The sequence below is a fragment of the Canis aureus genome, chromosome 3 (assembly GCF_053574225.1).
Source record: "Canis aureus isolate CA01 chromosome 3, VMU_Caureus_v.1.0, whole genome shotgun sequence".
In the NCBI taxonomy this organism is placed as follows: Eukaryota; Metazoa; Chordata; class Mammalia; order Carnivora; family Canidae; genus Canis; species Canis aureus.
In genome coordinates this window covers 76,110,810-76,135,025 of record NC_135613.1, presented here as the reverse complement: position 1 = coordinate 76,135,025, position 24,216 = coordinate 76,110,810, and the positions used below count along the sequence as shown (strand labels likewise).

Sequence of the window (24,216 nt, the reverse complement as noted above, 5' to 3'; positions counted from 1 at the left end):
GCTCATTCCCAATGACTTATGCTGATTTAGAGGAGATGGGTCCATGAGACCCACAAATGATCTGAAAGCCACCTCCTCTCATCATGCCAATTACCTTTTGTAATAATTATACCTTTCACCAGGGACACTGATAGCAGAACTAAGTTTGGCCATCTCTTCCTCCTTCCCACTGCTAGCGGAGAGGTCCATCAGCAGAGAAATGGGCAAGGGGCAGGAAACAGAAGAGGGTAGAACAAAAGCCCCAAAGTACCTACCAAGAGGATCAACGTGCTCTTGAGTAAGTAATCAATTAAAAACTAATCAATTGCCCTTCAATAATTAAAGATCAAGAACCAATCACTGATTAGTGAAAGTAGGTGGGTTTGCCTTTTTTTTTTTTTTTTTTTAACCTGGCGGCTGCCCACCTAAAGTCACTGCTAACTGGTTCTAGAATCTGACAAATTCAGTGCTGCATTCAGTGGTCCCAGCTACTCTGACCCCACCTGGATGGAGCTCCCCAAAGAGGCTGTCCCTCTCCTGCATACCGACTGGCATGCCGATCCCGTAGCCCTTGGTGTCCAGCAGCCCTCCAATCTGAGTGAGGTTGCAGTTTCGCTGCCGGTAGTACTCATTCATGGTGGATTCCAGAAGGAAGGCATAGTTGGAATTCAACACCCTGGCTATTCCCTCCTCTGTGCTCTTCACAAACACACTTGGCTGCTTAGAATACATGTAATTCCACATGCGTTGGTAGGTCTGATAGCGGGAATTCTGGGAAAAGAACATGAGGAAGCTGAATTAGAACAAGAGAAAGGAAAGGGCGGTTTTAAAAAGGGAAGAGCCAAAGTGGGCCTTAAAAATCCTGGCCCTTTTGTTCCTTGATCCCCTTGTGATATTCAGTAAACTTTTCCCTTCCATCTTTCAACAGCTGCTGTATCATGGCAGGAGGAGGAGTGCCTTTGATGCCTTTCACAGAAAGGCAAGGAAAGAACAGGGTCCTAGGGTACTGCAAACTCTGCCTACTGGTTTGAGAATTGCTTTTGCCCCGTCCACCCTAGAGAAGTCTTCCACCACCAACCTCCAGGTTCTGACAGAATGAAAACAGAGAGTCCAGTTGTGTCTTTCACTGTCTCTCAAGTTGGAAGCAATGAATTCAGGCTCATCCGGACTCTTAAGAGACACCATCTGAAGGAGGAGTGCCAGCTATTTACTGTTGACTCTAAACCAACTTATCAATCACATGTCCAGCGCTGGCCTCTATTTTTACAAATAAAAACAAAACCGAGAGAATTCTGGGGTTGGGGGGCTGTCTATCCACACCTGTGTTTGCACGATGCCCTCAGTGGTTGCATGTCAACGGGCACTGAGACTTGCATGGAAAATGGAAAATTGCAGACCTTAAATTTGTTTTATGTCCTGGGGAGTAGGTTGGTTAGAGACCTATGAACTCCAGGGTAAATCTGCTTCCTCAGAGATCATGAAACTTATTATTATTATTATTATTATTATTATTATTATTATCTTGCTTTGTCTAAGTGCTACCTATAAAATTTAACTCACATAACCGAGTTTAAATGTGCACACTAGCCTCATCCTATTTGATGGAATGAATAAAAGTGCAGGTTAGATTCACCCTGTTTACATACATGTTTTCCTAATACCCTTTAGAACAAATGTGAAACTATGACCATCAAAAAATAGTTTTGGGGATCCCTGGGTGGCGCAGTGGTTTAGCGCCTGCCTTTGGCCCAGGGCGCGATCCTGGAGACCCGGGATCGAATCCCACGTCAGGCTCCCGGTGCATGGAGCCTGCTTCTCCCTCTGCCTGTGTCTCTGCCTCTCTCTCTCTCTCTCTCTGTGACTATCATAAATAAATAAAAATTAAAAAAAAATAGTTTTGCCACATTGTACCGAAAATCATCTCAAGTGCCCCTCATAGTTCTTGGACAACACTTTGGGACAGGCTGATATTAACCCAGAGTGCTCTCAGGACCCCATTCCAGGGGTATTTTGCAGAGCGAGGGATAAATGTGCCCCAAGTGAACCTCCAAACTAGATGTTCGAAAGGGTTCATGGGATGAGGGTCGATGTTTGTATCTCCGGAGGACAACCATCTCAACATTATTCTGCCCAATTGCCCCATGTTGGTAAGCAACCCGATGGGTTTACTTGGAAGAAGGTCATGCTGGAGCCTCCGTGAATTGTGCCATACTCAATGGCGGTCTGGTCAGCCAGGTCATCCACCGACTCAATGGGCACATCCATGCGCTGCACAGTCAGGAAGGCTGCCAGGTTGGCCGTGTAGGATGAGATGATAATCAACGTGAATGCCCACCTACGTAGGAAAAGACCAGGGAAGCATCATTGCCTGAGCACCCCCAGGAGTCTTAGCCCCCATCCCCAGTCCTGTAGCGACAGAGGAGGTACCAGGTGGCTCTCTTCGGAAGGATCTTCCAGCTCAGTAGGGGAAGAGAAAGGAGGCAGGGCATATGATGTCAACAGAAATGAACAGAGTTTGTGAGGGTTGCCTGAAAGGAGACCATTAATTTTCTCATTTCTTAATGGAGGTGATTATTGGGTTGATGTTCAAAAGAGGTATGTCCATGTCCATGAGACCATCTCAGAGACTTTGAGGAATGCGTTAGTGAATGAGCTAAGGGTGCCAGCTCTGGGGGCTCTGTTTAGAGCCAGGGCTGGTTGGCTGCCCCTGTGCCCCTGTCTTCTCACGACAGAGCCAACCATCAGATGAGCATCGCCATGTACTGAGCACTTGCCATGAGCCACACACACTATCTCATGTACTCCCTACAACTAAGGGCGGTAAAATTCTTTTCCCAATTTTGCCAGTGAGGAAACAGGGGTTCAGAGAAGCAAAGGAACTTGCCAAGTAACACATGGATAAATCCATATTTTAATACCAGTTAGTTCTACCAACAGGAAACTCTTTCAGATGAACTGGTGACAAGCACCTCTGAACTTCTGAGAAGTTGGAATTAGAAACTACTCTTGCAATGGGCAAGCTATTTCAAAATAGAAGAGTGTTTTATTGGGTAGAGCAAACTCATTTAAAATGAGAATAATTTTGCAACTCAGGCAGTATATATATATATGCTAAAGCCATTACAACTAGTTTGTTCACTTAAGTAGGTTAAATAAGCCTTCTACCATCTGGTCAGCAGTGTGGATCTGCATCCCAATCCATTCGTTTATAGGGGTTCAAAGACATATCCAAGCATAATTGAGGCTGGATAATCACAAATTCTGAATCAGTGGAGTCTGAATTAATGAGGCTTTACTCATTATGAAGACATTGTCAACTAAAGCGTAGCATTTGCCATAGGATTCAGAGGTCGTCAGCTTCCAGGGGATTTTTCAGAGCAGGAAGGCCCATTGTCGCCTTCACCACTGTGTCCAAGGTCCCCTTTGGGCTGCCTCACAGATGCGGAGTGACAGGGTCATCTACCAACTCAATGGGTATGTCCAGATGCCAGACCACCAGTGAGGTGACCTGGTTTTAGTTCTGGCCTTCTTCTACTCCACCTGTGAGACCTTAGGGGAAAAGCCACATACCTCCTCCAGCTCGTCTGCTCGGGGATAAAATGCCTGCTCTGCCTGTCTTTGGAGAATTATGAGATCAAATGAGAGAGTATGTCATTGGTGACTAATAATCTATAAAGGACCGGATGAATGTGAGATACAGAGAAATATAGAGACAGACCCTCACACTGAATATAAGATAAAAAGCATCTGGCCGGGCGCCTGGGGGTGCTCAGTGGTTGAGCATCTGCCTTTGGCTCAGGTCTTGATCCCGGGGTCCTGGGATCGAGTCCTGTATCAGGCTCCCTGCTTCTCCCTCTGTGTCTCTCCCTCTCTGTCTCTCATGAATAAATAAATAAAATCTTAAAAAATAAAATAAAAGCATCTGGCCACCTTTCCTATTTGTGACCTGTAAATGCTACGTATCCTTCCATCCTTCAGACCTGGTCTCCCTGCTCCTGCCTCCGCTCATACCCTCTGCTGGAAGTTCTTGTGACCATCTCTCAGGGGAGGTCAAGGAGGTGGGGGGGGGGGGCCACCCCCAGGCAGAGGCCAGCATTCTGAAGCAGCTGAGCTACTCAGGCTCCTGCCGTGCGCGTTCAAGAGCCCTGGGTGTGGACCTGACCTCGGAGTTGGCTGGGGAGGTTCCCTCAGCCCCATGGCTACACTCAGGCATCTGTCCCGCCCTGGGTGGCCAGGCGGTGCTTTATACCACTGGTCACAAAGGAACAGTTCAGAGAGCGAAGCAGCTGGGGCAAGCCTATCATCTCCGCTGAGAAAAGCAAATCACCTGCTCTCTCCAGAGGGGTCGGTGGAGCCTTGCTCCTGTGTCAAAGGGGCATTATCAGCTGTCAGGCTGGCATTCGTTAGCAACGTGGCATCCTCCATCACTTGCTCTGGGTGAGGAATCTAAGGTGGACTGGCATGGCCCTCTCTTCCAGTCTCCGGCTCCTTTAGGGAGCCGATCAAATCGAGGCCTTGATTTGATAATTGAGAACTCCAAGAGGCAGAGAGGCTCCCTAACAACTCAAGGGCCCCCCTCCCACACACACACATAAAGAAGGCCCCACCATGCCCCCAGGACAGCTATTTAGAGCCCAGCTGGTGAGCCAGGGCAGGGAGCCTGCAGGACAGGTGTCCCTCCCAGGTGCTCAAGCAGGCATTCTCTGGAGGAGGGAATTCCTGGGTGTTGGGGAGCTGACAGGTGGATGAAACAGGCAGTGGGGCCTCCGTGTGGTGCGTGGGAGCACAGCCCTCTGGAAGGAAAGGCCCCAGGTAGAATGAGCTCAGAGTCTACAGCTGACTTCTGCTGCCTTGCAGGGCTTCTGTCCAGACTTCCAGGATTTTGAGGGAACTCTGCGATTTTTCTCACCAAGACTGTCCCTTTTTCTGGGGAACATTAAAACCCAGTTCTTCCCATTGATCCACTTGGTGATTTCTGAGCACCATCTATCTGGTGATGGGTGATCACCTTGCCCAGATGTTTTAAATTCTACTGTATTTATCATTTATCAGAGAAAACAAAAAGCCCAGCTGGGTTGGGGTCACTGTCCCAGCTGCATTTTTACCTCCCCATTAGCCTCAGTCCAGTGTCCTTCTGGTAACTATCCAAATGCTGGTGCCCAAAGGTGGAAACACCACTTTTCCTTTATCCTTTGGCTTACACAGGCTGAGAAGGAGGCGAAGGAAGCAAGGTCATAAGTCCCATAGGCTGTGACAGCCAAACCCAGCAGTGGGTTTTTTAAGTGAGGCTGGGGAACTGGAACTCTGCAAACTTGCCTGTCTCTGCCATATACATACATACAAATGTGCGTGTGAGTGTGTGTGTGTGTGTGTGTGTGTGTGTGTGTGTTCATTTCTCCCTATAATGGTCTAACAGCAATGATTAGTCCACATATTTATGTAGCACTTTCAAGTTCTCAAATTGCTTTCCCACACTTCGAATCACTCGACCGTATTCTTTTTGCCCTGGATGAGCCAAGAGGAGAAGGGAGTTTCAGGCCGAGGCTGGCTGACGGCCCGAGGTGGGGATCGCTCCTGAGATCCTGTCCGACTCTGAGCCACTAAGAGTTTGCATTTGCCCACACCTGCCGAGGTGGACAGGTCTCGTGAGGAGGCCCCAGAGCCAGGCGCCGAGGGACAAGTTCAAGAAAGCTGGTAGACGCGGCCAGATGTGACAGCCAGGTTTAGAGTCTTCCAGCAGGCACTTCCCGCTGCACATTTATATTTGCATAAATCTGCATATGCCTTGGCAGGCCCAGGCCACTCAACCTCAGGTCATTTTCAGGTCAGGGGGTTATAAGTGCTTTGCTGGATGCCTCCAAGGCTGTTTTCTGCATCTCCTTTCCTGCCCTGGCTCCCCTCTGTCTCCAGACCTCTGAAGCAGAGGGAAAGGGGAATGGGATTAAGATGGCACAAAGTGTGCCCAAGCCAGTGCTCCAAGCCTTCTGGAGCTGGCCAAATGCAGCCCAGCTCCCTGTTGGTCTGGTTTGAAAGGCAGAGCTCTGGGTGCGGTTCTTGTCCACCTGCAGCTGGAGAAGAGCTTAACCGAGGACCCCCTTGGTGTCCCCACCCCACTGGGCTTGGCCCCTTCTCTGTCCCAGATCTTACCAGACGCCACTGACGCAGCGGGTAGATAAGGCTCGGGGGGCGATGGTGGAACCCTGCTGCATGAAGCCCCCAACAGGAAACCAGAGGCTGTTGCCAAGGGAGTACTGATTCACCAGGAGGTTGCAGCGGCCCTGGGCGCACGGGTGGGGGCTGTACCACTCGTAGGGGGTCAACCTGAGGGAGAAACGGAACAGAGACCAGTGCCACGGAAGGTGGGCGTGAAGGAAAGTGCTGGGGAGAGTAGGAGGGGCTCTCCTTTCTGGCCTCACCTCTGTATTTCAGTACCTGGCATGTGGCCTGGGCTCAGCTGTTTCCCTTTGCTGGACTGGGATGCTCCCAACCAAAAAATCAGGGGCCTGGACAACCTTGGCAGGTTTTCAACTGTTTTTTCTTTTTTAATCAAGCCTCCCCCACATCTCTATTTCTCCAAAATGGATCACGACATGGAACTCCAAATACAAAATAGAGCAAAGTACAGGCCCCTGACCAGGATGTGTCAGGGGTAGACGGCCATGAAACGGCATCTTCTGCCACCCTCAGGCCCTGAAAGTGGTCACGGAGGGATCCGAGGGCTCCACGGAACCAGTGTGAGAATCCTCAGCCTAGAACAGTGGTTCTCAAACTTTTAGCCTCAGTCAGAATCCCCAAGGAGGTTTGTTAAAATACAGACTGCTGGGCTCGGTGCCTGAAGCTTCTGATTCAGGAAGGTCTGCATGAGGTCTATGAATCTGCAGCTTCTTTGGTGATGTCAAGGTCCCCGGCCCAGGGTCCACACCGAGAAACACTGGCCTAGACACTCCCTTGGGCTGTGGGTCTCAATGCTGTTTGTGTTTCACTCACCTGGGAGCTCTTAAAGCAATGCTGACGACACGATGCCACCCCCAGAGGTTCTGGTTTCATTTGTCCAGGAGGGGCCTGGGCGTTTGTGTTTTTTAAGGCTCCTCAGGTAAGGGTTGAGAAGGGCTGCTCTAAGCTCCCCACCCCGCCCTCCCGCCGTCCCTCTCTGATGTCCAGAATGTCCTTTCTTCCTGCCCACAAGACACACGCCTTCCCTCCTCTGTTCAGCGCCCCTGGCCTGTCACCACGCGAAGCCTCCCAGCTCTGATGAGAGAGAGGTGTATGGGTGTGTGGCGAGCAGGGCAGGCACCGGGTGCTCACACGCTGCTATGCTCATCACCGGTCTTCCCGACCCTCCCCTCGGCCTAGTCTGTTGTTCCAGACCTGTTGTTCTACAGTGGCTCGCCCACATCTCCACTGCCGCCTCTCGTTCCTGAATATGACGGCAGTGTGTCATCGTTGGCCCGTGTCCTGAGATGGGCTCCTTCTCTCTGTGGCCTACCGAGCTGGCTTGTCCTCGGTGGTTTCCAAGCCTACAAGCTCTTGGAAGTGAGCTTCAAAGATACAGATTCCCCGGCCCCGGCCCTAGAGGTGCTGAGAGAGGCTCAGATCTGGGAATTCAAATTTTTACAAGCTCCCTGTGTGACTCTGATATCAGCCGGCTTGGGAATGGCTGCCTTAGCTGAATGGTTTCCAAACAGTTTTTCCCCTCCAAAATCTTACCCAGAAGTACCATAGCTCAAGAGATAAAAAGTGGAGCTGGTCTGGATGAAGATGAGTTGAGGCCCCTGAGCTCTGGCTGCCCAGCCTCTTTACCACTCCTCCAAAGTCTCTGGCACCTCCCAGGAGCCTTCATACCCCATGGAACCCTGTTTGAAAACCAGTAGCTACCTGAGGTAGGTAAATTATCCTAGATTCACATATTATATATATATATGTATATATATATGTGTGTGTGTGTGTGTGTGATATAATGTAGATATAGATATATAGACATATAGATATACATAGGTGGCCTTTTTTCGGTTAATCCTTTTGTTAATGCTGGATTTGGGGTGGGGGGCTGTGTGTGTGTATGTGTGTGTGTGTGTAGAGCAGGGAAGAAGGGCTGTTTAGGGCCCCAGGGCCAGTGGGAAAGCTCCAGGCTGCGGCAGGCACGGTGAAGCAGGCTTGTGTGTCTGTCTATCTAGGAACCAAGCCCTCAGACCACGTCCAGGGCCCTCGAGGTCCCTCAAGAGCTGTGCCTAGCTACACGCTGGGGCTCAATCAAAGAGGGCAAGAGGGAATTACTGAGCAGTGGAGCCAGGGCTCAGGCAGGCAGCTTCCTAAAAGCAGCAGCAGACAGTGCGGGGAAAGTGGGGAGGGAAAGTGTCATAGAGCGTGCCAGCCTCCTGCGTGTCTCGCCCGTTGTCACTGACAACAGATACTTGACAGTGGCAATGCCTGCAGGCCCAAGGGGGTAGGTGGCACCTGAGCAGTACACACAGCAGCCTCTGAAGACTACCAGCTTGTAAGCAAGGCCTTGTTCTGTTTGGCTGGATCTCATGGGCTCAGCTGACTTCCCTGAGCTTGGCTCTGACCTCCACTGGAAGAGGCACAGACCGGGTGGTATGATGCTCCCTGGGCCGGCTGGGAGCTGCCCTGTGGGCTAGGCACCTCGTGGTTCCCTGGGGTTCCGTGGTCTAACTAGAGAGAGCACACGCTCTCCTTGAGCCATTGGGCAGACACGCTCATGGGGAAGACCTCGCTCCGCAGAGGTGGGACAGGTGGGAATCATCTGGGCCCACCACTGTGGCCCCGAGGCAAAGGGGACTGCTATGGAGACGTCTAGAACCGAGTCCCTGCCAGCTCTCTTGAAGCTCATCCTGCGGTCCTCTGCTCCCAAGCCACAGCCCTTTCTGGTCCTCCACTACGGTCTGCTGAACACAGAGCAGGCTGCGGGGATTCTGTATGTGTGACCCCGACCCACGAGGGCTTGTTCTGTGTCTGGACAGTAAGCCGGCTCTCCTGAAGCCCGGGTGACCCGGTGGCCCAGCCTCAGAGAGAGACGACCCCCTTCCATGCATACTGATGGGAGGCGGCGGCCACGGGAAGCCCCGAGGTTCTTCTTTAGGCCCAGGGACAGTTTCTGTTTCCCGGGGGAAGGGAGGGCTTAATTGTTCCCCAGCCCTGATCTGGACCAGTTGTCTCAACACAACTTGCAGATGCCTCGTTCCATCCCGCCCCCCTGTCCTGTGCCACCCTCCATGGTTCCCATCCAACAAGGCAGCTGTATTTTCCCTGGCAGATCCGGGCTGGGGTTGGGCCAGGCCCCCTTCAGAGGAAACCTTCTCCCTTGCCCAGGCTGCTGAGGCCTCTGGTCCTTGTCACTCAGCACTCTGGCAGATCCTGGCAAGGTCCCATGCCAGGGCAGCCAAACGCACAGTGCTCAGAGTGGTCTTCCTGCCACCCTCCTCCCTCTCCTCTGTCTCCCAAGGACCCCACACAAGCAGGGGCCCAGAGGTTGGGGAACGGGATGGGGAAGAGGCAGGGGGTAGAGAAGTAAATTCAGGCCGGTCTGTCTGCACCTGTGCATGGTAAGGAGCGTGTGCGCAGGAGGGGGACCAGGTAGGGCAGAGAGCAGGTGGGTCCCAAGTCCCTGTCCTCCCCTCCCCCAGGGGGGCCCCAAGGTCTTCTGAACCCGGCCCTCCGGCGCCCCACCCCACCCCTCCCATGCAGTTCTCAGAGGTGGACGCGAGGTGGCGGTGCGAGGACAGGGAAGGGGAGAGCTCACCGAGCCACTAGGAAGAGGACGCAGCTGACGGCCAGATAGGCTAGAAGCATGAAGAGCCAGACGCCCGGAGAAAATGGGTCCAGGAAGGAGAAATAGCCAGGTTTGCGTCCCTGGAAATGAAGACAAAAAACCAGATTCACCGTACCCGCTCAGCCAGGATGGCCCCTGGGCAGGCCGGGGAGGGCCAGAGTAGGTTCAGGGGTGTGGGTCTGGCCCCAGATGGCCTGGCCCCCCGGGGTCTGGGTGACTGGTTTAAATGGCCCTGGGCTGAAGGTGCAGAGGGGCTGCTCTGACACCTAGCCAGCCCTGATCGCAGCACCCAAACAAAGGGACAGCTGGGGCCACCTCACTTCCTAGGTTGAAGGAGGCTTGGTGCTGGGCAAGAGAGCAGAGCCCCTTAGGCGCTGCCCTGTGTGCCCCCCACCCCCACCCCACCCTGGGGACGGTGTGGTGACGCCCAGGGGCACCTTAGAGCCACTGGTGTCCGCGGCGGTGGAGTATGCAGCACGGCTCTTAGACACTCACGTCCTTCTCATGAGGATGCTAACTAACGTTCCAGGCGCCTTGGTTTTTTTTCTTTGCAGGGTGATCACACACAGTGAGATTTCTCACATAAACCTCAACACGGTGCCATGAGGCAGATTATTATTTTCATTTTACTAGTGAAGAAACCGAGAGCCTAGGGCAGTCGAGAGATGTGTCCAAGTTCGCACAGCCAGTAAGCAGGAGAGCTGGGGCTCCAATGCACGTCTTCTGACACAAAGCTCAGGGCTCGTGCCATCATGTTGTGGGGAAACATGGTCTGTCCCCCAATGCAGGGCGGGGGGGTGCCTGGCCAGAGTCATGGGAACCAAAGGATGGAGCCAGGAGCAGGAGCCTAGGCATCAAGCCCTCATTTTCTGGAGGAAAGTGAAATGGAATGAGCAGGATGGAGTTCAGTAACCCACTCTGTCCACGGTTGTGTGCTCTTGGGCAAGTGCACGCCCTTCTCTGGCCTTGGCTGGAGCCACCTGAGATCAACGGGGACACACCGGTGGCTTATACAGACAGCCCTCACACATCTTGCCTGTTTAGCCTGCATTGTATTCGTTGCTAACGTAAAATGATTGGGAGATTTTATATAAAAATCCAAATTTCTGGCTTCTTTCACAAAACGGGGTGGTCTGGAAACTCTGAGCCTAAATCACCATCCAGTTGGAGCCCCCTCCACAGACGGCCTGCTCTCTCCAGCTCTTCTCTCCATCCTTCCGCATCCCACCGTTTCTCAGGGCAAATGGACGTGAATCCTAGTGCCCTGTCACTCACGACTATTTCACTCCGTGTCTTACCCAGGGGGAAAAAAAATAATCTTTCATTGTTGCTTTCTGAATCTGAAACCCCATTAGATGCTCAATGTCAGAAATCTATACCTGATTATATCACAACGAGTGAATTGAAGAAAATGACAGCACTATTTAAAGCTGCCATATTTGGTTATGGGTGATAAGGAATGATGCACAGTCGTGGGAAAAAATCCTGGAGACTGAAGTTATAAAACACAGAAACAAAGGATCACACAACAAGGATCACACAACAAAGGATCACACAAACAAGGATCAAGACATAAACACAGCTCCGCTGGAAACGTTATCAGTCATGTTGGCAGGGAAACATCTGATTCTACTGGTGATTGACTGACGCCAACCAAAAGAGCAAGGAGTGGGCAGTTATTTGAGATTTGGGTCTGGGCTTATACTGCCTTGGCTAGGGCTGAGCCCAGGCTGTTTCTATGATGTCAAAGAGAAGTATGTTATTTGCAGGCTCTGAACTCCTACTATTTTTTTCTATGCGGATGCTTTTCAGATTGCTTCCTTCCCCAAAGACGTCTGAGTTACTGGTGCTTGGGGGGCAAATCAGGTGTCATATGCCACAGACATTTCTTCCAAATACCAGATTTTCCTTAACCCAGAGGATATATGATGGTGATACTTTCTTTCTGAAGGACTCAAAATGTTTCACTATGTTCTTTTGATTTCAATACCCAGTTCTCTATATTGACAGATGGAGGAACTGAGACCCAGGGAGGTTAAGTGCCTTGCTCAAATCATTGGCGATGGCTTCAATTTCTCTGGTGCTCATTCGTCAAGCTGCGCCATAGACATGCCACCTCTCCTTCATTCGGATGGCTGCTGCACCGCGTCTTCTTCTACTTTTTATCTTTGCAACTTGCTCCAATAAATTCCCTAATTAATCTCACGCCTTCTCCCCCATGCCAGCAGAATTCCAACCTACTCTATCTCAACTCCTTCAAGGACTGTAAAGCATTATTTATATCCGTCATCATTTATTTTGACTGCTGTATTTATAGGCATTTATATTGATTTATACATGTCCTGTTGACTGCAAGTCGGGACAGTTCCTTCTGGTGGCTACAACCACTTTGAAGGTAGATAATTGGTTATATATAGTCTATGCCCCAAACATCCAGGACAGGCCAAGTTCTGCAGATGGAGCTGATGATCAGATGGCACCAAAATTTAACTAGTTCCTTGGCGTTTTAAAAAAAGTTATTTATTTATTGGAGAGAGAGTGCATGCCTGCACAAGTGAGCAGTAGGGAGGGGAAGAGGGAGAGAGCAAGAATCTCAAGCGGACTCTGTGCTGAGTGCAGAGCCTGACATGGGGCTTGATCCCACAACCCTGAGGTCATGACCTATGATGAAACCAAGAGCCAGATAAATGCTTCACTGACTGAGCTAGTGATTCCAACCTCAGTTCCACCTCAGCCTTTCCAATTGTGACTTCATTGACAGAGTGGGTCAGATGTGTGGAGGGTTCTCCTGTGTCCATTGATGGGCTGCGCATCTTAGTCACTGTTTCCTTCGTGGTGACACCACACAAACTAATGACACCGACTTTCTACCTTCCTTGGACCCCTTCTCCTCTCCTGCAGAGCCAAAGACAAAGGCTCCTCCTGTCCTCCATGAGGTCTTGCCAGTCTTGAGAACTAAATGGCAAGGTTCAGAGGTTTCTTTAAACTCCCAACAGTGGTTGATAGTCAATAAAATACTCTTTAGGGCTGAAGAGATAAAAGAAGACAGTGTCCATTTCACCTTCTAGAAGTAGCAGAAGAAGATGATTTCTTCCTGTCCCACCCCAGGAAACCACGGGTAGCTTTCCTCTGTGTGTCTACAATAGACTGTCTTTTAAAAAAAAAGAAGAACAAGATTTTATTTATTTCTTCATGAGAGACACACACACACAGAGAGAGAGAGAGAGAGAGAGAGAGAGAGAGAGGCAGGCTCCATGCAGGGAGCCTGATGCAGGACTTGATCCCAGGACCACAACCTGAGCCAAAGGCAGACGCTCAACCACTGAGCCACCCACGTGCCCCTACAATGACTCTTCCGATGATAGTTCCAACCTCTGAAGCCAAGAGGGAAAAAGAAGCAAGCAATTAATTCCTCCTCACATAAAACACCCACATGAGTTTGTTGCCTATGTAACTCACACGCTAGCATATCTATTTTCACTCTGCTGGTTGGAAATCTAGTATGAGGAGATTTAAATTCTAATCCCGGCATGGACTTTGACTTGCTGAGTGATTCCAGCACTCAGTTGATAAAGCCACTCAACTTCTCTGGGTGCCATTGCCATCTTCCAGAATGGAAGCCCACCAACAACATGAAGGAGAATGTGAGAGTTACTATAGTAATGCTGATAAAACACCTGGAGCTTCTTGAGATAGGAGTGCTCAATAAATGACTAATACTAAAATGACGACACATCCAGGAAACCATATTTCCACGTTATGGGCTATCGCGTTACTTAGCCTTAAGGAGTAGAACTCTGCTCATTTTCTGTTTCCTTACAGTAGAGTATTAAGCATATTAGAAATGATTCACTGGTTTACTTAGCATTGTTCTCCATTTTTCTAGGCAGCCTTTCTGAAATGAAACAGACCTTCTTGAAAAAACGGGTAATATATCCTGCGAAAATGCTGGGCATTAATTTAATGCTGGCATTTATGTCTCTCTCACTTTTTAATCACTGTCTGCTTTTTTTTTTTCTTGACAGAAGACTCTAGCTAAGAGTTAAGAAGAGAAGAACAGACTATAAGACATTCTCATTTGTTAATCAAAGGTGGAGCAGGACATGGGGGGAAATAGTAAAGTCATATTTTCCAGGCAGTCTTAGGTGTGCTGGCTGGCTTGGGACACTATTTGAGCTAGGACAGTATAGTAGAGATAGTATCCTCGGATTAGAAAGGATCTAGAAAGTTCCCCTGAGTCATGGCCTTGACACAGAGAAATACAACTAACTATACCACCAAGATGAGTTGTTGGAAGTGTATGGACTTGGGGACCAGAAACTTGAGCTCAATGCCACCTCCATCATCGTGCTCTCTCTTCTTTCCATGGCACCGCTAGCCACCGCTAGCCTGAGCATTCTTCTGTGTAAAATGGGAACCACACTACCTGCCTCGGGGGATTGCTGTATTAAAGCAGAGACTCTATGCGAAAGTGCTTTGTAAATAAAGAGATGCCAGACAGATGTTAGTCAACACACAAACATCCTGGACGTATACCCAACCTCCTCGAATATGTCAACACTGAATTTTTAAAATGTAATTACCCATTTGGGGGCTATATGTGCCAAATGTCAAATCTCAGGTTGGCTTCTGGCACACTTGGTTGATGTCTTGCTACAACAGTCAGTGTGCGCTTGAGGAATACAAACTTACTTCGATATTAATCTGAGCAAAACATCATTAGGCAAATTGCTGCCGCAGAAAGAAAGAGAGCAAATCTACACGATATACTCTAATGTTAAATATGAATGTTTTTGTTTTCTTGTGCTTGTCTCTCCTCCATTCACACAGATTTCGGAGAGCTCACGGTATGCCTCAGTGTCATAAAACCCCTGAGTGCAGATGCCCCTGGGGCTCTACTGCCACAGTACAAACAGAACTTCTCAGTAAGAATGAATGAGCTGATGTGCCAAGGAAATCAAGAGAGTCTTGAACTTCAGATGTCCTGTTATTTCATTACCATCTTTGGAGCAACAGGGGTACTCAGACTTAATAAGTACCCAGATTCTAAAGACTGGACCCTTTATGTGTGGTCTGGAAGCTCATCTGGCCCCAGCCAGGGATTTCAGTGCTTTCTCAGGTGGGTACTACACTGTATGTGGGATATGCAGGCATTGGTAGGGAGGGAGTAATACGTCCTAGTGGCAGCCGTGCAGGCCTGGAGCAGAAGATGTACCTGGGCTTCCTGAAACATATGCCCCCCCCCCATCTCTTCTTGTTCTGAAGATCACTAGGATCAAGACCAGAAAGAAAACAATAAATCTATTTAGGTCACTCATCCTGCTGCCTGGGATATGAGGCCTTGGGACAGAAGCCAGGCTCCTGGGGCTCAATCAGGAGCCAAGAAGGAAAGTGATGCTCACTGTCCACAGGACCACAGGGCACCTCCCTCATCCTGCCCCCCCCACCTTTCTTCTTCCCATAATTATGAAGCAAATACCACCTATTTAGGATGATCACATTTCCATGCCAAAAATTGTACCACAAAAGTTTACAGCCTGACAGGAGGATACCTTCTCCTCAATATATCTCCCACTAGGATCCACTTAGGGAGAAAGATCAAGAATAGTGCAATGCAGTATATACATGCTATACTGGAGGTGTGGGCAGAGGGCATCTGCTTGGGGAAAGAAGCAATCAGCTCCACCCAGGGAAGTCACATTGAATAACAAGTGCCATTTGAGCTGGGTATTGAAGGCTAGGGAGGAGTTTAATACATTAATTTAATACATGGTTGAGAGGCAGGAAGACAGGTACAAACCAATAAGGAGACAGGAAGAGGCCAGCACGATGCTGAAGCAGTGAGCAATATGGAGTCAAGATGCCTATAGCCAGGAGCTGGAAGTGGAACAGGAAAGATAGGCTTTATTCTCCATGCCAAGAAGGATGGACTTGGTCTTGTAAGTGATAGGCAGCAAGTGATTTTTAAGTAGGAGCCTGATGTGATTTCATTTGTAAAAAAAAAAAAAAGGCGACAGTAAACTAAAAAACTTTAATTCTCAGCAAGTTGCATACATTTACAAAATATAAAACCTAATGCTTCGGATCCCTGGGTGGCGCAGCGGTTTGGCGCCTGCCTTTGGCCCAGGGCGCGATCCTGGAGACCCAGGATCGAATCCCACATCGGGCTCCCGGTGCATGGAACCTGCTTCTCCCTCTGCCTGTGTCTCTGTGCCTCTCTCTCTCTGTGACTATCATAAATAAATAAAAAAATTAAAAAAAATTAAAAAAAAACAACCTAATGCTTTATTGTGCATAGGTCAGGCACTGTCGTAAGTGCGTTACTTATGTATTTATGGATCCTCATTAAATTTGCATGACAACCTCTTGTCACAGATGAGAAAACTGAGACACGGGGGACATGCAGCAAGTACGTGTCAGGTCTGGCTCCAGAATTTTCTCTCTACTGCTTCTTAGTGAATGCTAGCAATGGCTGTGGCCCTTTAATGGGGATACAGTACTGGATGAAAAACACCCTGACCTCGAGGAGGATACAGGCCATCAGAATGGCAGCAGTTCAGGGCAGAGATAAGGAGAGCCTGAACCAAGGTAGATCCAGTGGGGGTGGAGAGCATGCTTGAGAATGATTTAGGAAGTGAGCTGACCAACTGGACATGTGGGGTAAGAGAAGTGAAGGGCAGCTCAGGTGACTGGATGGAGATGCCATCACATGAGTGGAGCAGAAGAGAGGAGGAAGGACTTTGCTGAATACAGTTTGTGACACTGTATTTGAGGCGCCCATGAGATAGCCTGGTGATGTCTAGTCACCTGTTAGAAATACGCTTCTAGAATTCAGGGGGAGTGTCCAGGGTTGGATTTACAGATTTGGCAGCGGGTGAGATTACCCAGGCAGACAGCTGTCAGAGAGAGAAGGGAAATGGGTTTGGGTCATTCACAGGGCAGGCAGAGAGAGAGACGGGTCAACAGAAATGCCGGAGGGGCAACAATCAGAGTGGAAGAAACAATGACCTGGACCCCAGGAACCGAGAGAGTTTTAGAAAGTGGGAGGGATCAACGGTAGCGAATGCCAAAGCCAGAATTCTCAGCCAGCTTCTACGTGGCAGGGTGTAGGTAGCCCAAAGAGTGAAACAGTCTTCTGATTTTGGTCCTAGAGATGCCTGAGTGGAAACAGAGATTATACCCCCAGAGAAGAAGGAAAACACTACATCATCGGGTCCTGGTGATCTCACGGTTATGAAAATCCCTAGGTAATCCCAGACTGCTGGAAATTCACACATCATTTCTGATGGTCTCTAGACTTCAGGCACATACCCACCTCCCCTTTACTATATTTCAGGGGGGTCTTGCAGTATTTTCAAAATAGGTAATTATACTTTGGGTTAATTATTTTAACCTTTGCGCACAGGCTTCATTATCACCAGATGCTCACATTGTGATCATAATCACTCATGACTCCGGTGACCTCAGATATAGAATTAAGATACGGATTCTAGGTTTATTCTAGATTATAAACGAAATGAAATTAATCATACTTTCGTTCACAGATCAAACTATCAACTTGAGAAAAATTCACAAAATAATAAACACCCAGGACTCAACTTTAATTTTGTTAACGAAACACGACTGTATCAGAGATAGCTTCTCTATGTAATTTTAGACCGAGGCTTTTGTGGTGAACACCGCTGGGCCATCCTCTGGCATTAGCTGTTTCTGTCAACTCGGTACAGACATTTCAGAGAGGGCAATGTTCACCTCAAACCTATTTTCTCCAGGTCTCCCCCAGTTTCATTGATTCAAGATTGTTCTCTCTCCAGCTGACTTTTTCGTACTTTCTAAGCATACTGCCTCACACACAGAATGCACTCAATAAATATTTGTTGAGTAAATGCATAAACTGTCAGTTCTGCTTACTGTAAGCTGTTCATGCCAGCACTCAATTTTTACTCAGCTTGGCCCCCTGTTATAAATCAGATCTGAGCAGCCATGTGGCATGCTAGTGCCTCAGTGTGGAGGCTGGAAGAGGGAAGGAATCTTGACCAGAAAGGGGAATCATATCAGTTAGGATTCTCCAGAGAGACAGAACTCGTAGGATACGTGTGTGTGTGTAAACAGATTATTTGAAGGGATTGGCTCATGCCATTGTGGGAGCAGTAAGGCCAAAATCTATAAAGCAAGCTGGAAACTCAGGCAGGATTTCTTAAGTGATAGTCTTGAGGCACAATTTCTTCTGCTCCAGGAAACCAGTTTTTGCACTTAAGGCCTTCAACCGATTGGACGAGGCCCACCCACATTATCAAGGGTAATCTCCTTGATTAATTAATTAATTAAGCTCTTCCTTTACTTGAAGTCAACTGATCATCACTGTTAATCACATCTACAGAATACTTTCACAGACTATTTAGGCTGGCAATTGACCAAACATCTGGGTCCCATAGCTTCGGCAAGCTGATACATAAAACTTCACATCCCAAGAACTAATACAGTCATAGGTTTGTGGTGGTAGGTAACATCTGGCCAGCAATCCAATGAAGGATGTCTAGAGGATTGGTGAGTGGGAGTTTGGTTCTGGCCCGAGTTGATATTCCGGCTAGTCGTGTCCTGGGTGGTGAGGGTAGCCTAGCAGTAGATGTTCCCAGGCAGTGAGTAGGAACACTTGGGATCAGGTGCCCTCAGTTACATGATGCCTCGTGGTCCATCAGGTCATGAGTGGGGCTCTAGTGTCCTTGGCATTAATCAATAAATCAGGTGTTATGCTATATGTTGGCAAATTGAACTCCAATAAAAAAAAAAATCAATAAATCAAGGCCAGAACCTAGTTGTATAGCCTGGCCATAGCGACATAATTTGGAAAAAGGTTCTATGTCCCTATTTCTTTGGGATGCTGCCTCAGGGCTCAGTTGCAGGAGTGGGGTGAGGTGGGCTCAAGTGCTGGCTAGAAAATCACCTAAGGAGCACAGACAGGCGTAAGGATGACAAGAACACTTGTCCTAAGAGTGAGGATACCTGGCTTCCAGGCTCAGCCCTGTATTGGTTCCAAGTGTGACTTTAGTTTCCTTACCTGTCAGATGAGAATTATAATACCCTCCCTTTTCTCAAAGAACAGTCCTAAGGACCAAATGAGAAAAGGTGCATATGAATGCTTTCTAGGACAAGTTACCCAATGATCACACAAATGAGGAGGGCAACCTGGTGTCAGAGAGAGAGCACATGCTCCAGTCACACCATTCCTGGCTTTGAACTCTGCTCTTTCACTTACTTATAAGAACAACACAAGTGCATCAGTGTCCTGGGGCTGCTATAACAAAATACCACAAACTGGGTGGCTTAAACCAACAGGATCATACTGTCTCATAGTTTGGAGGCTAGGATTAAAAATCCAGGTGTCAGCAGGGCCATGCTTCCTCTGAAGGTTTTAAGGGAGGATCCCTCCTGTCACTTCTAGCTTCTGGTGGTTGCTGGCAAGCCTTGGCACTTCTTGGCTTGTAGCTACACCATTCCAATCTGTCTCCAAATTCCCATGGTCTTCTCCCCCGTGTCTACATTTCCATCTTTTTATAAAGACATCAGCTATTGGATTTAGGGCCTACCCTACTCCAGTATGACCTCAGCTGGATTATATCTGCAAAGACCCTATTTCCAAATACAGTCACATTCACAGGTCCTGGGGCTTTAGAACTTCATCATGTCTTTTGAGGGGCCAATTCAACCCTTAGGAATAGTCCACATCATCACAGGTGCCTGAAAGAGCGTCTGGCACATAGGAGGCTCTCAATGAACGGGAGCTTTCATCATGGTGATAAAGAGGAGTGGGGGAATCACTCGCTATCCCCCTTACTTCACAAGATGGACACAAAAATGACAGCATGTACGATGACCAAATCTTCACATTGCTTTCTGTTTTAGCCTGGGGAGCTTGGGATTTCCATGCTTCTTCTTCTAGATGATGTGACCTCCTTTTCCAAGCCAGGCAGTGATCCTGATGGATACTGAGGTCCGGCACAAGACAGCGCCCCTCTGAGCTGCTGGAACAGGCTCCATGACAAGGAGACCTTCCCTCTTATAGGAATGGGCCACAGTTCCTGATGCCCTAGCACCCTGCTACGTGAGCCCAGGCTGGGACTGTGAATACAGACAACACCCTTTCTCTGGGGCTGGGATTTGGGGCCTGGGAAGGGGTCAGAAGTAGAGGGTCACTTCCTCAGCAGGCCCGTGGGATGAGTTTTTGATTCCTTCCCTGTTAGGCAGCCTTGTGGAGCCAGGTAACATCCTGGAAAACACTATGTTAGTGTGACCTTGGACACCTAGGGTGACCCTAAGCATTGGGAAAATCCATATAATAGCTGTGCACTTAGAGTCAGTTTGGTAAAAGGATGAGAAGAAGGCTCTTCTGGTTCAGTAAGGAAAATCACAGTCAACTACGTGCTGGCAGCACACCTATTATCCACTTTGTGAATGAGGCACAGCCAGCGTTCCCCTCCTGATGTTCCCCCCCCAACAGCCAGTGCATCATCAGGTCCATCCTCTACTGCCCATTGGTGTGCCTTCACAAACTCACTTAGACACTCACTCTAGCCAACCTAACCAGAGAAGTCTTTCTCTCTCTCTCTTTTTTATTTTAAGGATGCAGAAAAGGAGACAGGCCAGATATAAGTGACATTATTTCTTCACGAGTACGGGTAACCCAGAAAGGAAGGAGTCTGCGTTCTCTCGCTAGATGCAATGCTCGGAGTGAACAGAGGTGCATCCAGAAGTCAGCGAAGCCCTTGAAAATGCTGGGGTGACCTATCTGGACTGGGGATCCTGTCCCTAGGAGGAAGCAGAGTGACCAAGAGGGCCACTCACCACCACACTACGCACCAGGGGTTGAGCTCTTGACCATCCCTATTCAGTGAGGCAGAAGCAATTTTTACTGGAAAGCCCAGAAGTGTGACTTTTCCATTCTTCTTGTTTGCAAGTCCGTGCAGCTGATGGGGGAAAAAATAGCCTGGCTCATTTGCATTTAAGTCTTGAAATCTAAATATTTCCGTGAGTCATTCATTATTACCATATAACTCAGTGTTTGCATGCAAATAACTTTAATGACATAAATGCTTATAAAATAAGTCTCTTACCATATGAACTCGGTAAAGAATGCTAATTCCCAGAGTCATGAATGGCTTGGAGAAATCAATCACCTTCTCCCGCTCAGCAGTAATGGTGAGGCCTGCCACGGCCAGGTCTGCTTTCTGAAAGGGATAGAGAGAGCCCATCAGTGGGGTGGCCAGGTGAGATGCAGGTAGAGGGACTTGTGGCCAGACGTTGTCACTACTGAGGAGATGTCACTCTGGTCCGGCTTCTCTGCGTGGGGAGTGACTCTAGGTCGTCACGATCCATCTCAGGTCCAAACAATCACTCATGAAGCTGTAACTCAGGCACATGTAAGGTCAGACCCCTCTAAATACATCAATAAGCACAAAAAGCAGAGGGGATCACTAGGGAGTCTTCAGAGACAGACTCAAAACCCCAAGAGTGGGGGTGTGTGTTTATGGACTGGCACATAGGTTGCTGGATTCTCAGCATTAAGTAGTTTCTAAATTCAACTTCTTAATTTGCTCAGTCAACGGAACTTGACAGCGTTGTGAGGTTGTAGAAGAGCCGTTGTGGGGGGAGTTACGGGGAAAGGAAAAGAAGATGCAACCATGGAACTGAGACACAATCTAACACAACCAAGAAATTGAACAGGTGGCCCCAATGTCACAGAGCCTATCCTTGTCCGAGCTGGGACTGGATCTCGCGCTTCCTGGACCACTGGCCGCTTATGTTGCTGCCAAGGTTAAAATTCAGGTGCCAAAGAACTACAAGAAGGGTCTCTGGCCCTCCATGCAAATGTCACCAGAAATTGTTCTGAAGACCTTTCCGTCCTTTCTCTAGGCCTCTACATTGCACCTCAGGTGTCCACATCTGCTGAGAGTCTGAATTAAAGCCTTCTAGGAAGAAGATGCTGTAGGCTTCCTCAGTACTTCTCTTTGCTTGACAGCTCTTCCTTGTATCTAATTTAAACCCATCCTGTGGGGGCACTGGGTGGCTCAGTGGTTGAGCATCTGCCTTTGACTCAGGGTCCTGGGCTCCCTGCTCAGCGGGGAGTCTGCTTCTCCCTCTGCCTCTGCCTGCAGCTCTCCCCGCTTGTGCTCTCTCTCCCTCACACACATGCTTTCTCTCTCAAATAAATAATATCTTAAAAAAAAAAAACCCATCCTATGTCAAAGCAAACTCACTTCTATCGGTCTGTTCTCCTGTACATGGCACAAAGGGGAAAATCCCAGAACTGGCGTGTAGTTCCGCTCTCACCAACTCATTAACCTAAGATGTCCTTGACTTTGTCCTTAAACCAAGGATGTGAGGTGAACACAGTGCTAGGCCCCCTGCCCAGCAATTCTCTAACAGGGATTCTCAATATCTAGTCTCTGACCTCTTGCATTAGAATCACCTGGGAAGCTGATTAAAATGTGAATTCTCGAGTCACATCCTAGGCCCCCTGGATCAGACTCTGCTGGCAGGACACGGGCATCTGTATTGGTAATAAGCCGCCCCGGTGATTCTGACTCCTGCTAATAGTGAAGAGCCATGTTTTATAACCTAGGTGTGCATCCCAGACTGGCCTCCACTCATTCCCATTTCAGCTTAACTCCTTCTTTTAATTCTGGTGAGTCAGCTGGTGGAAGAGAGGAAGAAAGAAATGAGGAAAAGTGACGTGTCCGACAATCTGCAAACAGCCCTAGCAGCTCAGAATGGGCGCACGCACATACACACACGTACACGATTCTTCCTCAATCGCTGCAGAGAAAATAAAGATAGACACGCTGACCCTCATTTTGCACACAAGGGAATTTGCGATCTGTGTACAGGATGGATACATCTACTGGCAAAGGTCAGTCTCTTCTGCATTTCAACCCTGAGCCTCTACTCCAGATCCATGCTCCGTCCTCCAGAGCAGCCACGTGACCCGGGATAGGTTAACGAACTCAGGGCCTCATAAAGTGAGACCAGGTTTAAATAAAAGAAGCTCGGGTGCAGATGTAAGAGATTTTTAATAAAAAATGAAAAATGTGAATGCCTCATTGTGCTCTTTCTATATTTCTCCAAGAGAGCGCTGATTACTGCTATCAAGTGAATCAACCCTTGAGATTAAAAAATGAAGTTGATTAGAAGATTGTTAATGCTCTCATCCGGGGGGCTCTTTGGAGGGCTGCTTGGGCCTTTCAGAACCTCAGCCCCTCGGCGACAGTGGCACTGACTTGAGTTCCGCTCGCTCGAGAGCACAGGTGTAAAGCAACAGAAATCAATCAAGCACAAAGGCCCAGCAGATGCAGTGCCGGTCCCATGTGTGTGGATTTCCAGCCCATCGGCAGCCGAGCCCTGTGCAAAGCTTGGGGGGGGGGGGGGCGCGGGGAGGAGGCGAGAGTCAACTGGGTTGGACTGAAGGAATTGAAGAAAAGAGGAGAAAAACCAAAACTGATAAAATGGGCAAAGGTAAACACAGCTTCCAGTCCTTTCTCTGGTTATTGAAAAACATGTATCCCCCCCAAATTAACCACCTTCAACAACTCTACCCCCAAGCTTCTTTTCCTCACCAACAGCTTTCCTCCATAAAGGGCAGACTTTGGATTGAAATTTGGTAATCACAGGTTTATCAAAGTTGGCCAAGAGTGATATTCTGGTAAAACCTTCCATATGGAGAGAATGCTAGAAATGGACAGCGCCCTGGGGGACCCTTTCTGGGTGCGTGCAGAATGATCACACATCCAGGAGAGTGTGTTCCCCAGGTCCAGACAGAGCATCTCTGTCTACTCACAGAGAGACGCTTCCCAAACTGGGCCAAGCAGAACCAACCACTGCCTCATGTGAACACTGCTGACTCATTGCCACCAGCTGGTCCCTCTTTCTTTTGACCCCCTCTCAAGAGTAAGTTGGGGGCAGGGGAAGCAGGGAAGGTGGGACTAGAGGGGAAAAAGCAGTGGCAAGCTCAAAGAAACCATGGCGGTTTGGTGGTGGTTGTTTTTTCCTATTTAATCAACTCAGTATAGAATAGTAATTATCTACCTTGGCTTCAGTGCACCCCGAAGTATTAGCGACAACCTCTTGGGATCGGGTTATTCCAAAAGACGTGCATTCATTTTATTTCACCTTAGTTAAAAAGACATTATGCTATAAAGCAGTCTTAGATGAGGAGATAATATGCCGTGAAACCAAACAAACAACCAAAGGGGGCTGGGAGTGTAGGAATGTTAGCAACTGTTGGTGTAGGGGAAGGAGGGAAGTATGGGCACGCTGCAGGCTCATCCCTGCCTTTCTGCGTCTCTCCGGCAGAAAAGGGCAGGTAGACAGGACATCAGAAAACCTGGCTCCTGTCACAGCCAGGCCACAAACTCATGGGGACCGTGGGCAAGTGTCTCCATTCTCCCGGCTGAAGG

The 24,216-nt window shown here is 48.8% G+C and overlaps 1 protein-coding gene and 1 long non-coding RNA gene across 2 annotated transcripts in view; one reads left to right on the top strand and one right to left on the bottom strand.

Moving 5' to 3' along the window:
• Positions 1–24,216, bottom strand: part of GRIK4 (glutamate ionotropic receptor kainate type subunit 4) — a 382,506-nt gene that overhangs the window by 25,264 nt on the left and 333,026 nt on the right. The window contains 5 exon segments of the mRNA XM_077893889.1: positions 525–750; positions 2,149–2,314; positions 6,127–6,300; positions 9,737–9,846; positions 20,878–20,991. Coding sequence (XP_077750015.1) covers positions 525–750; positions 2,149–2,314; positions 6,127–6,300; positions 9,737–9,846; positions 20,878–20,991 — 790 coding nt within the window.
• On the top strand, positions 7,382–22,787 carry LOC144311421 (uncharacterized). The gene is made up of 3 exons (XR_013376978.1): positions 7,382–7,859; positions 14,597–14,885; positions 20,387–22,787. It is a non-coding gene; the product is annotated as an uncharacterized LOC144311421 (long non-coding RNA).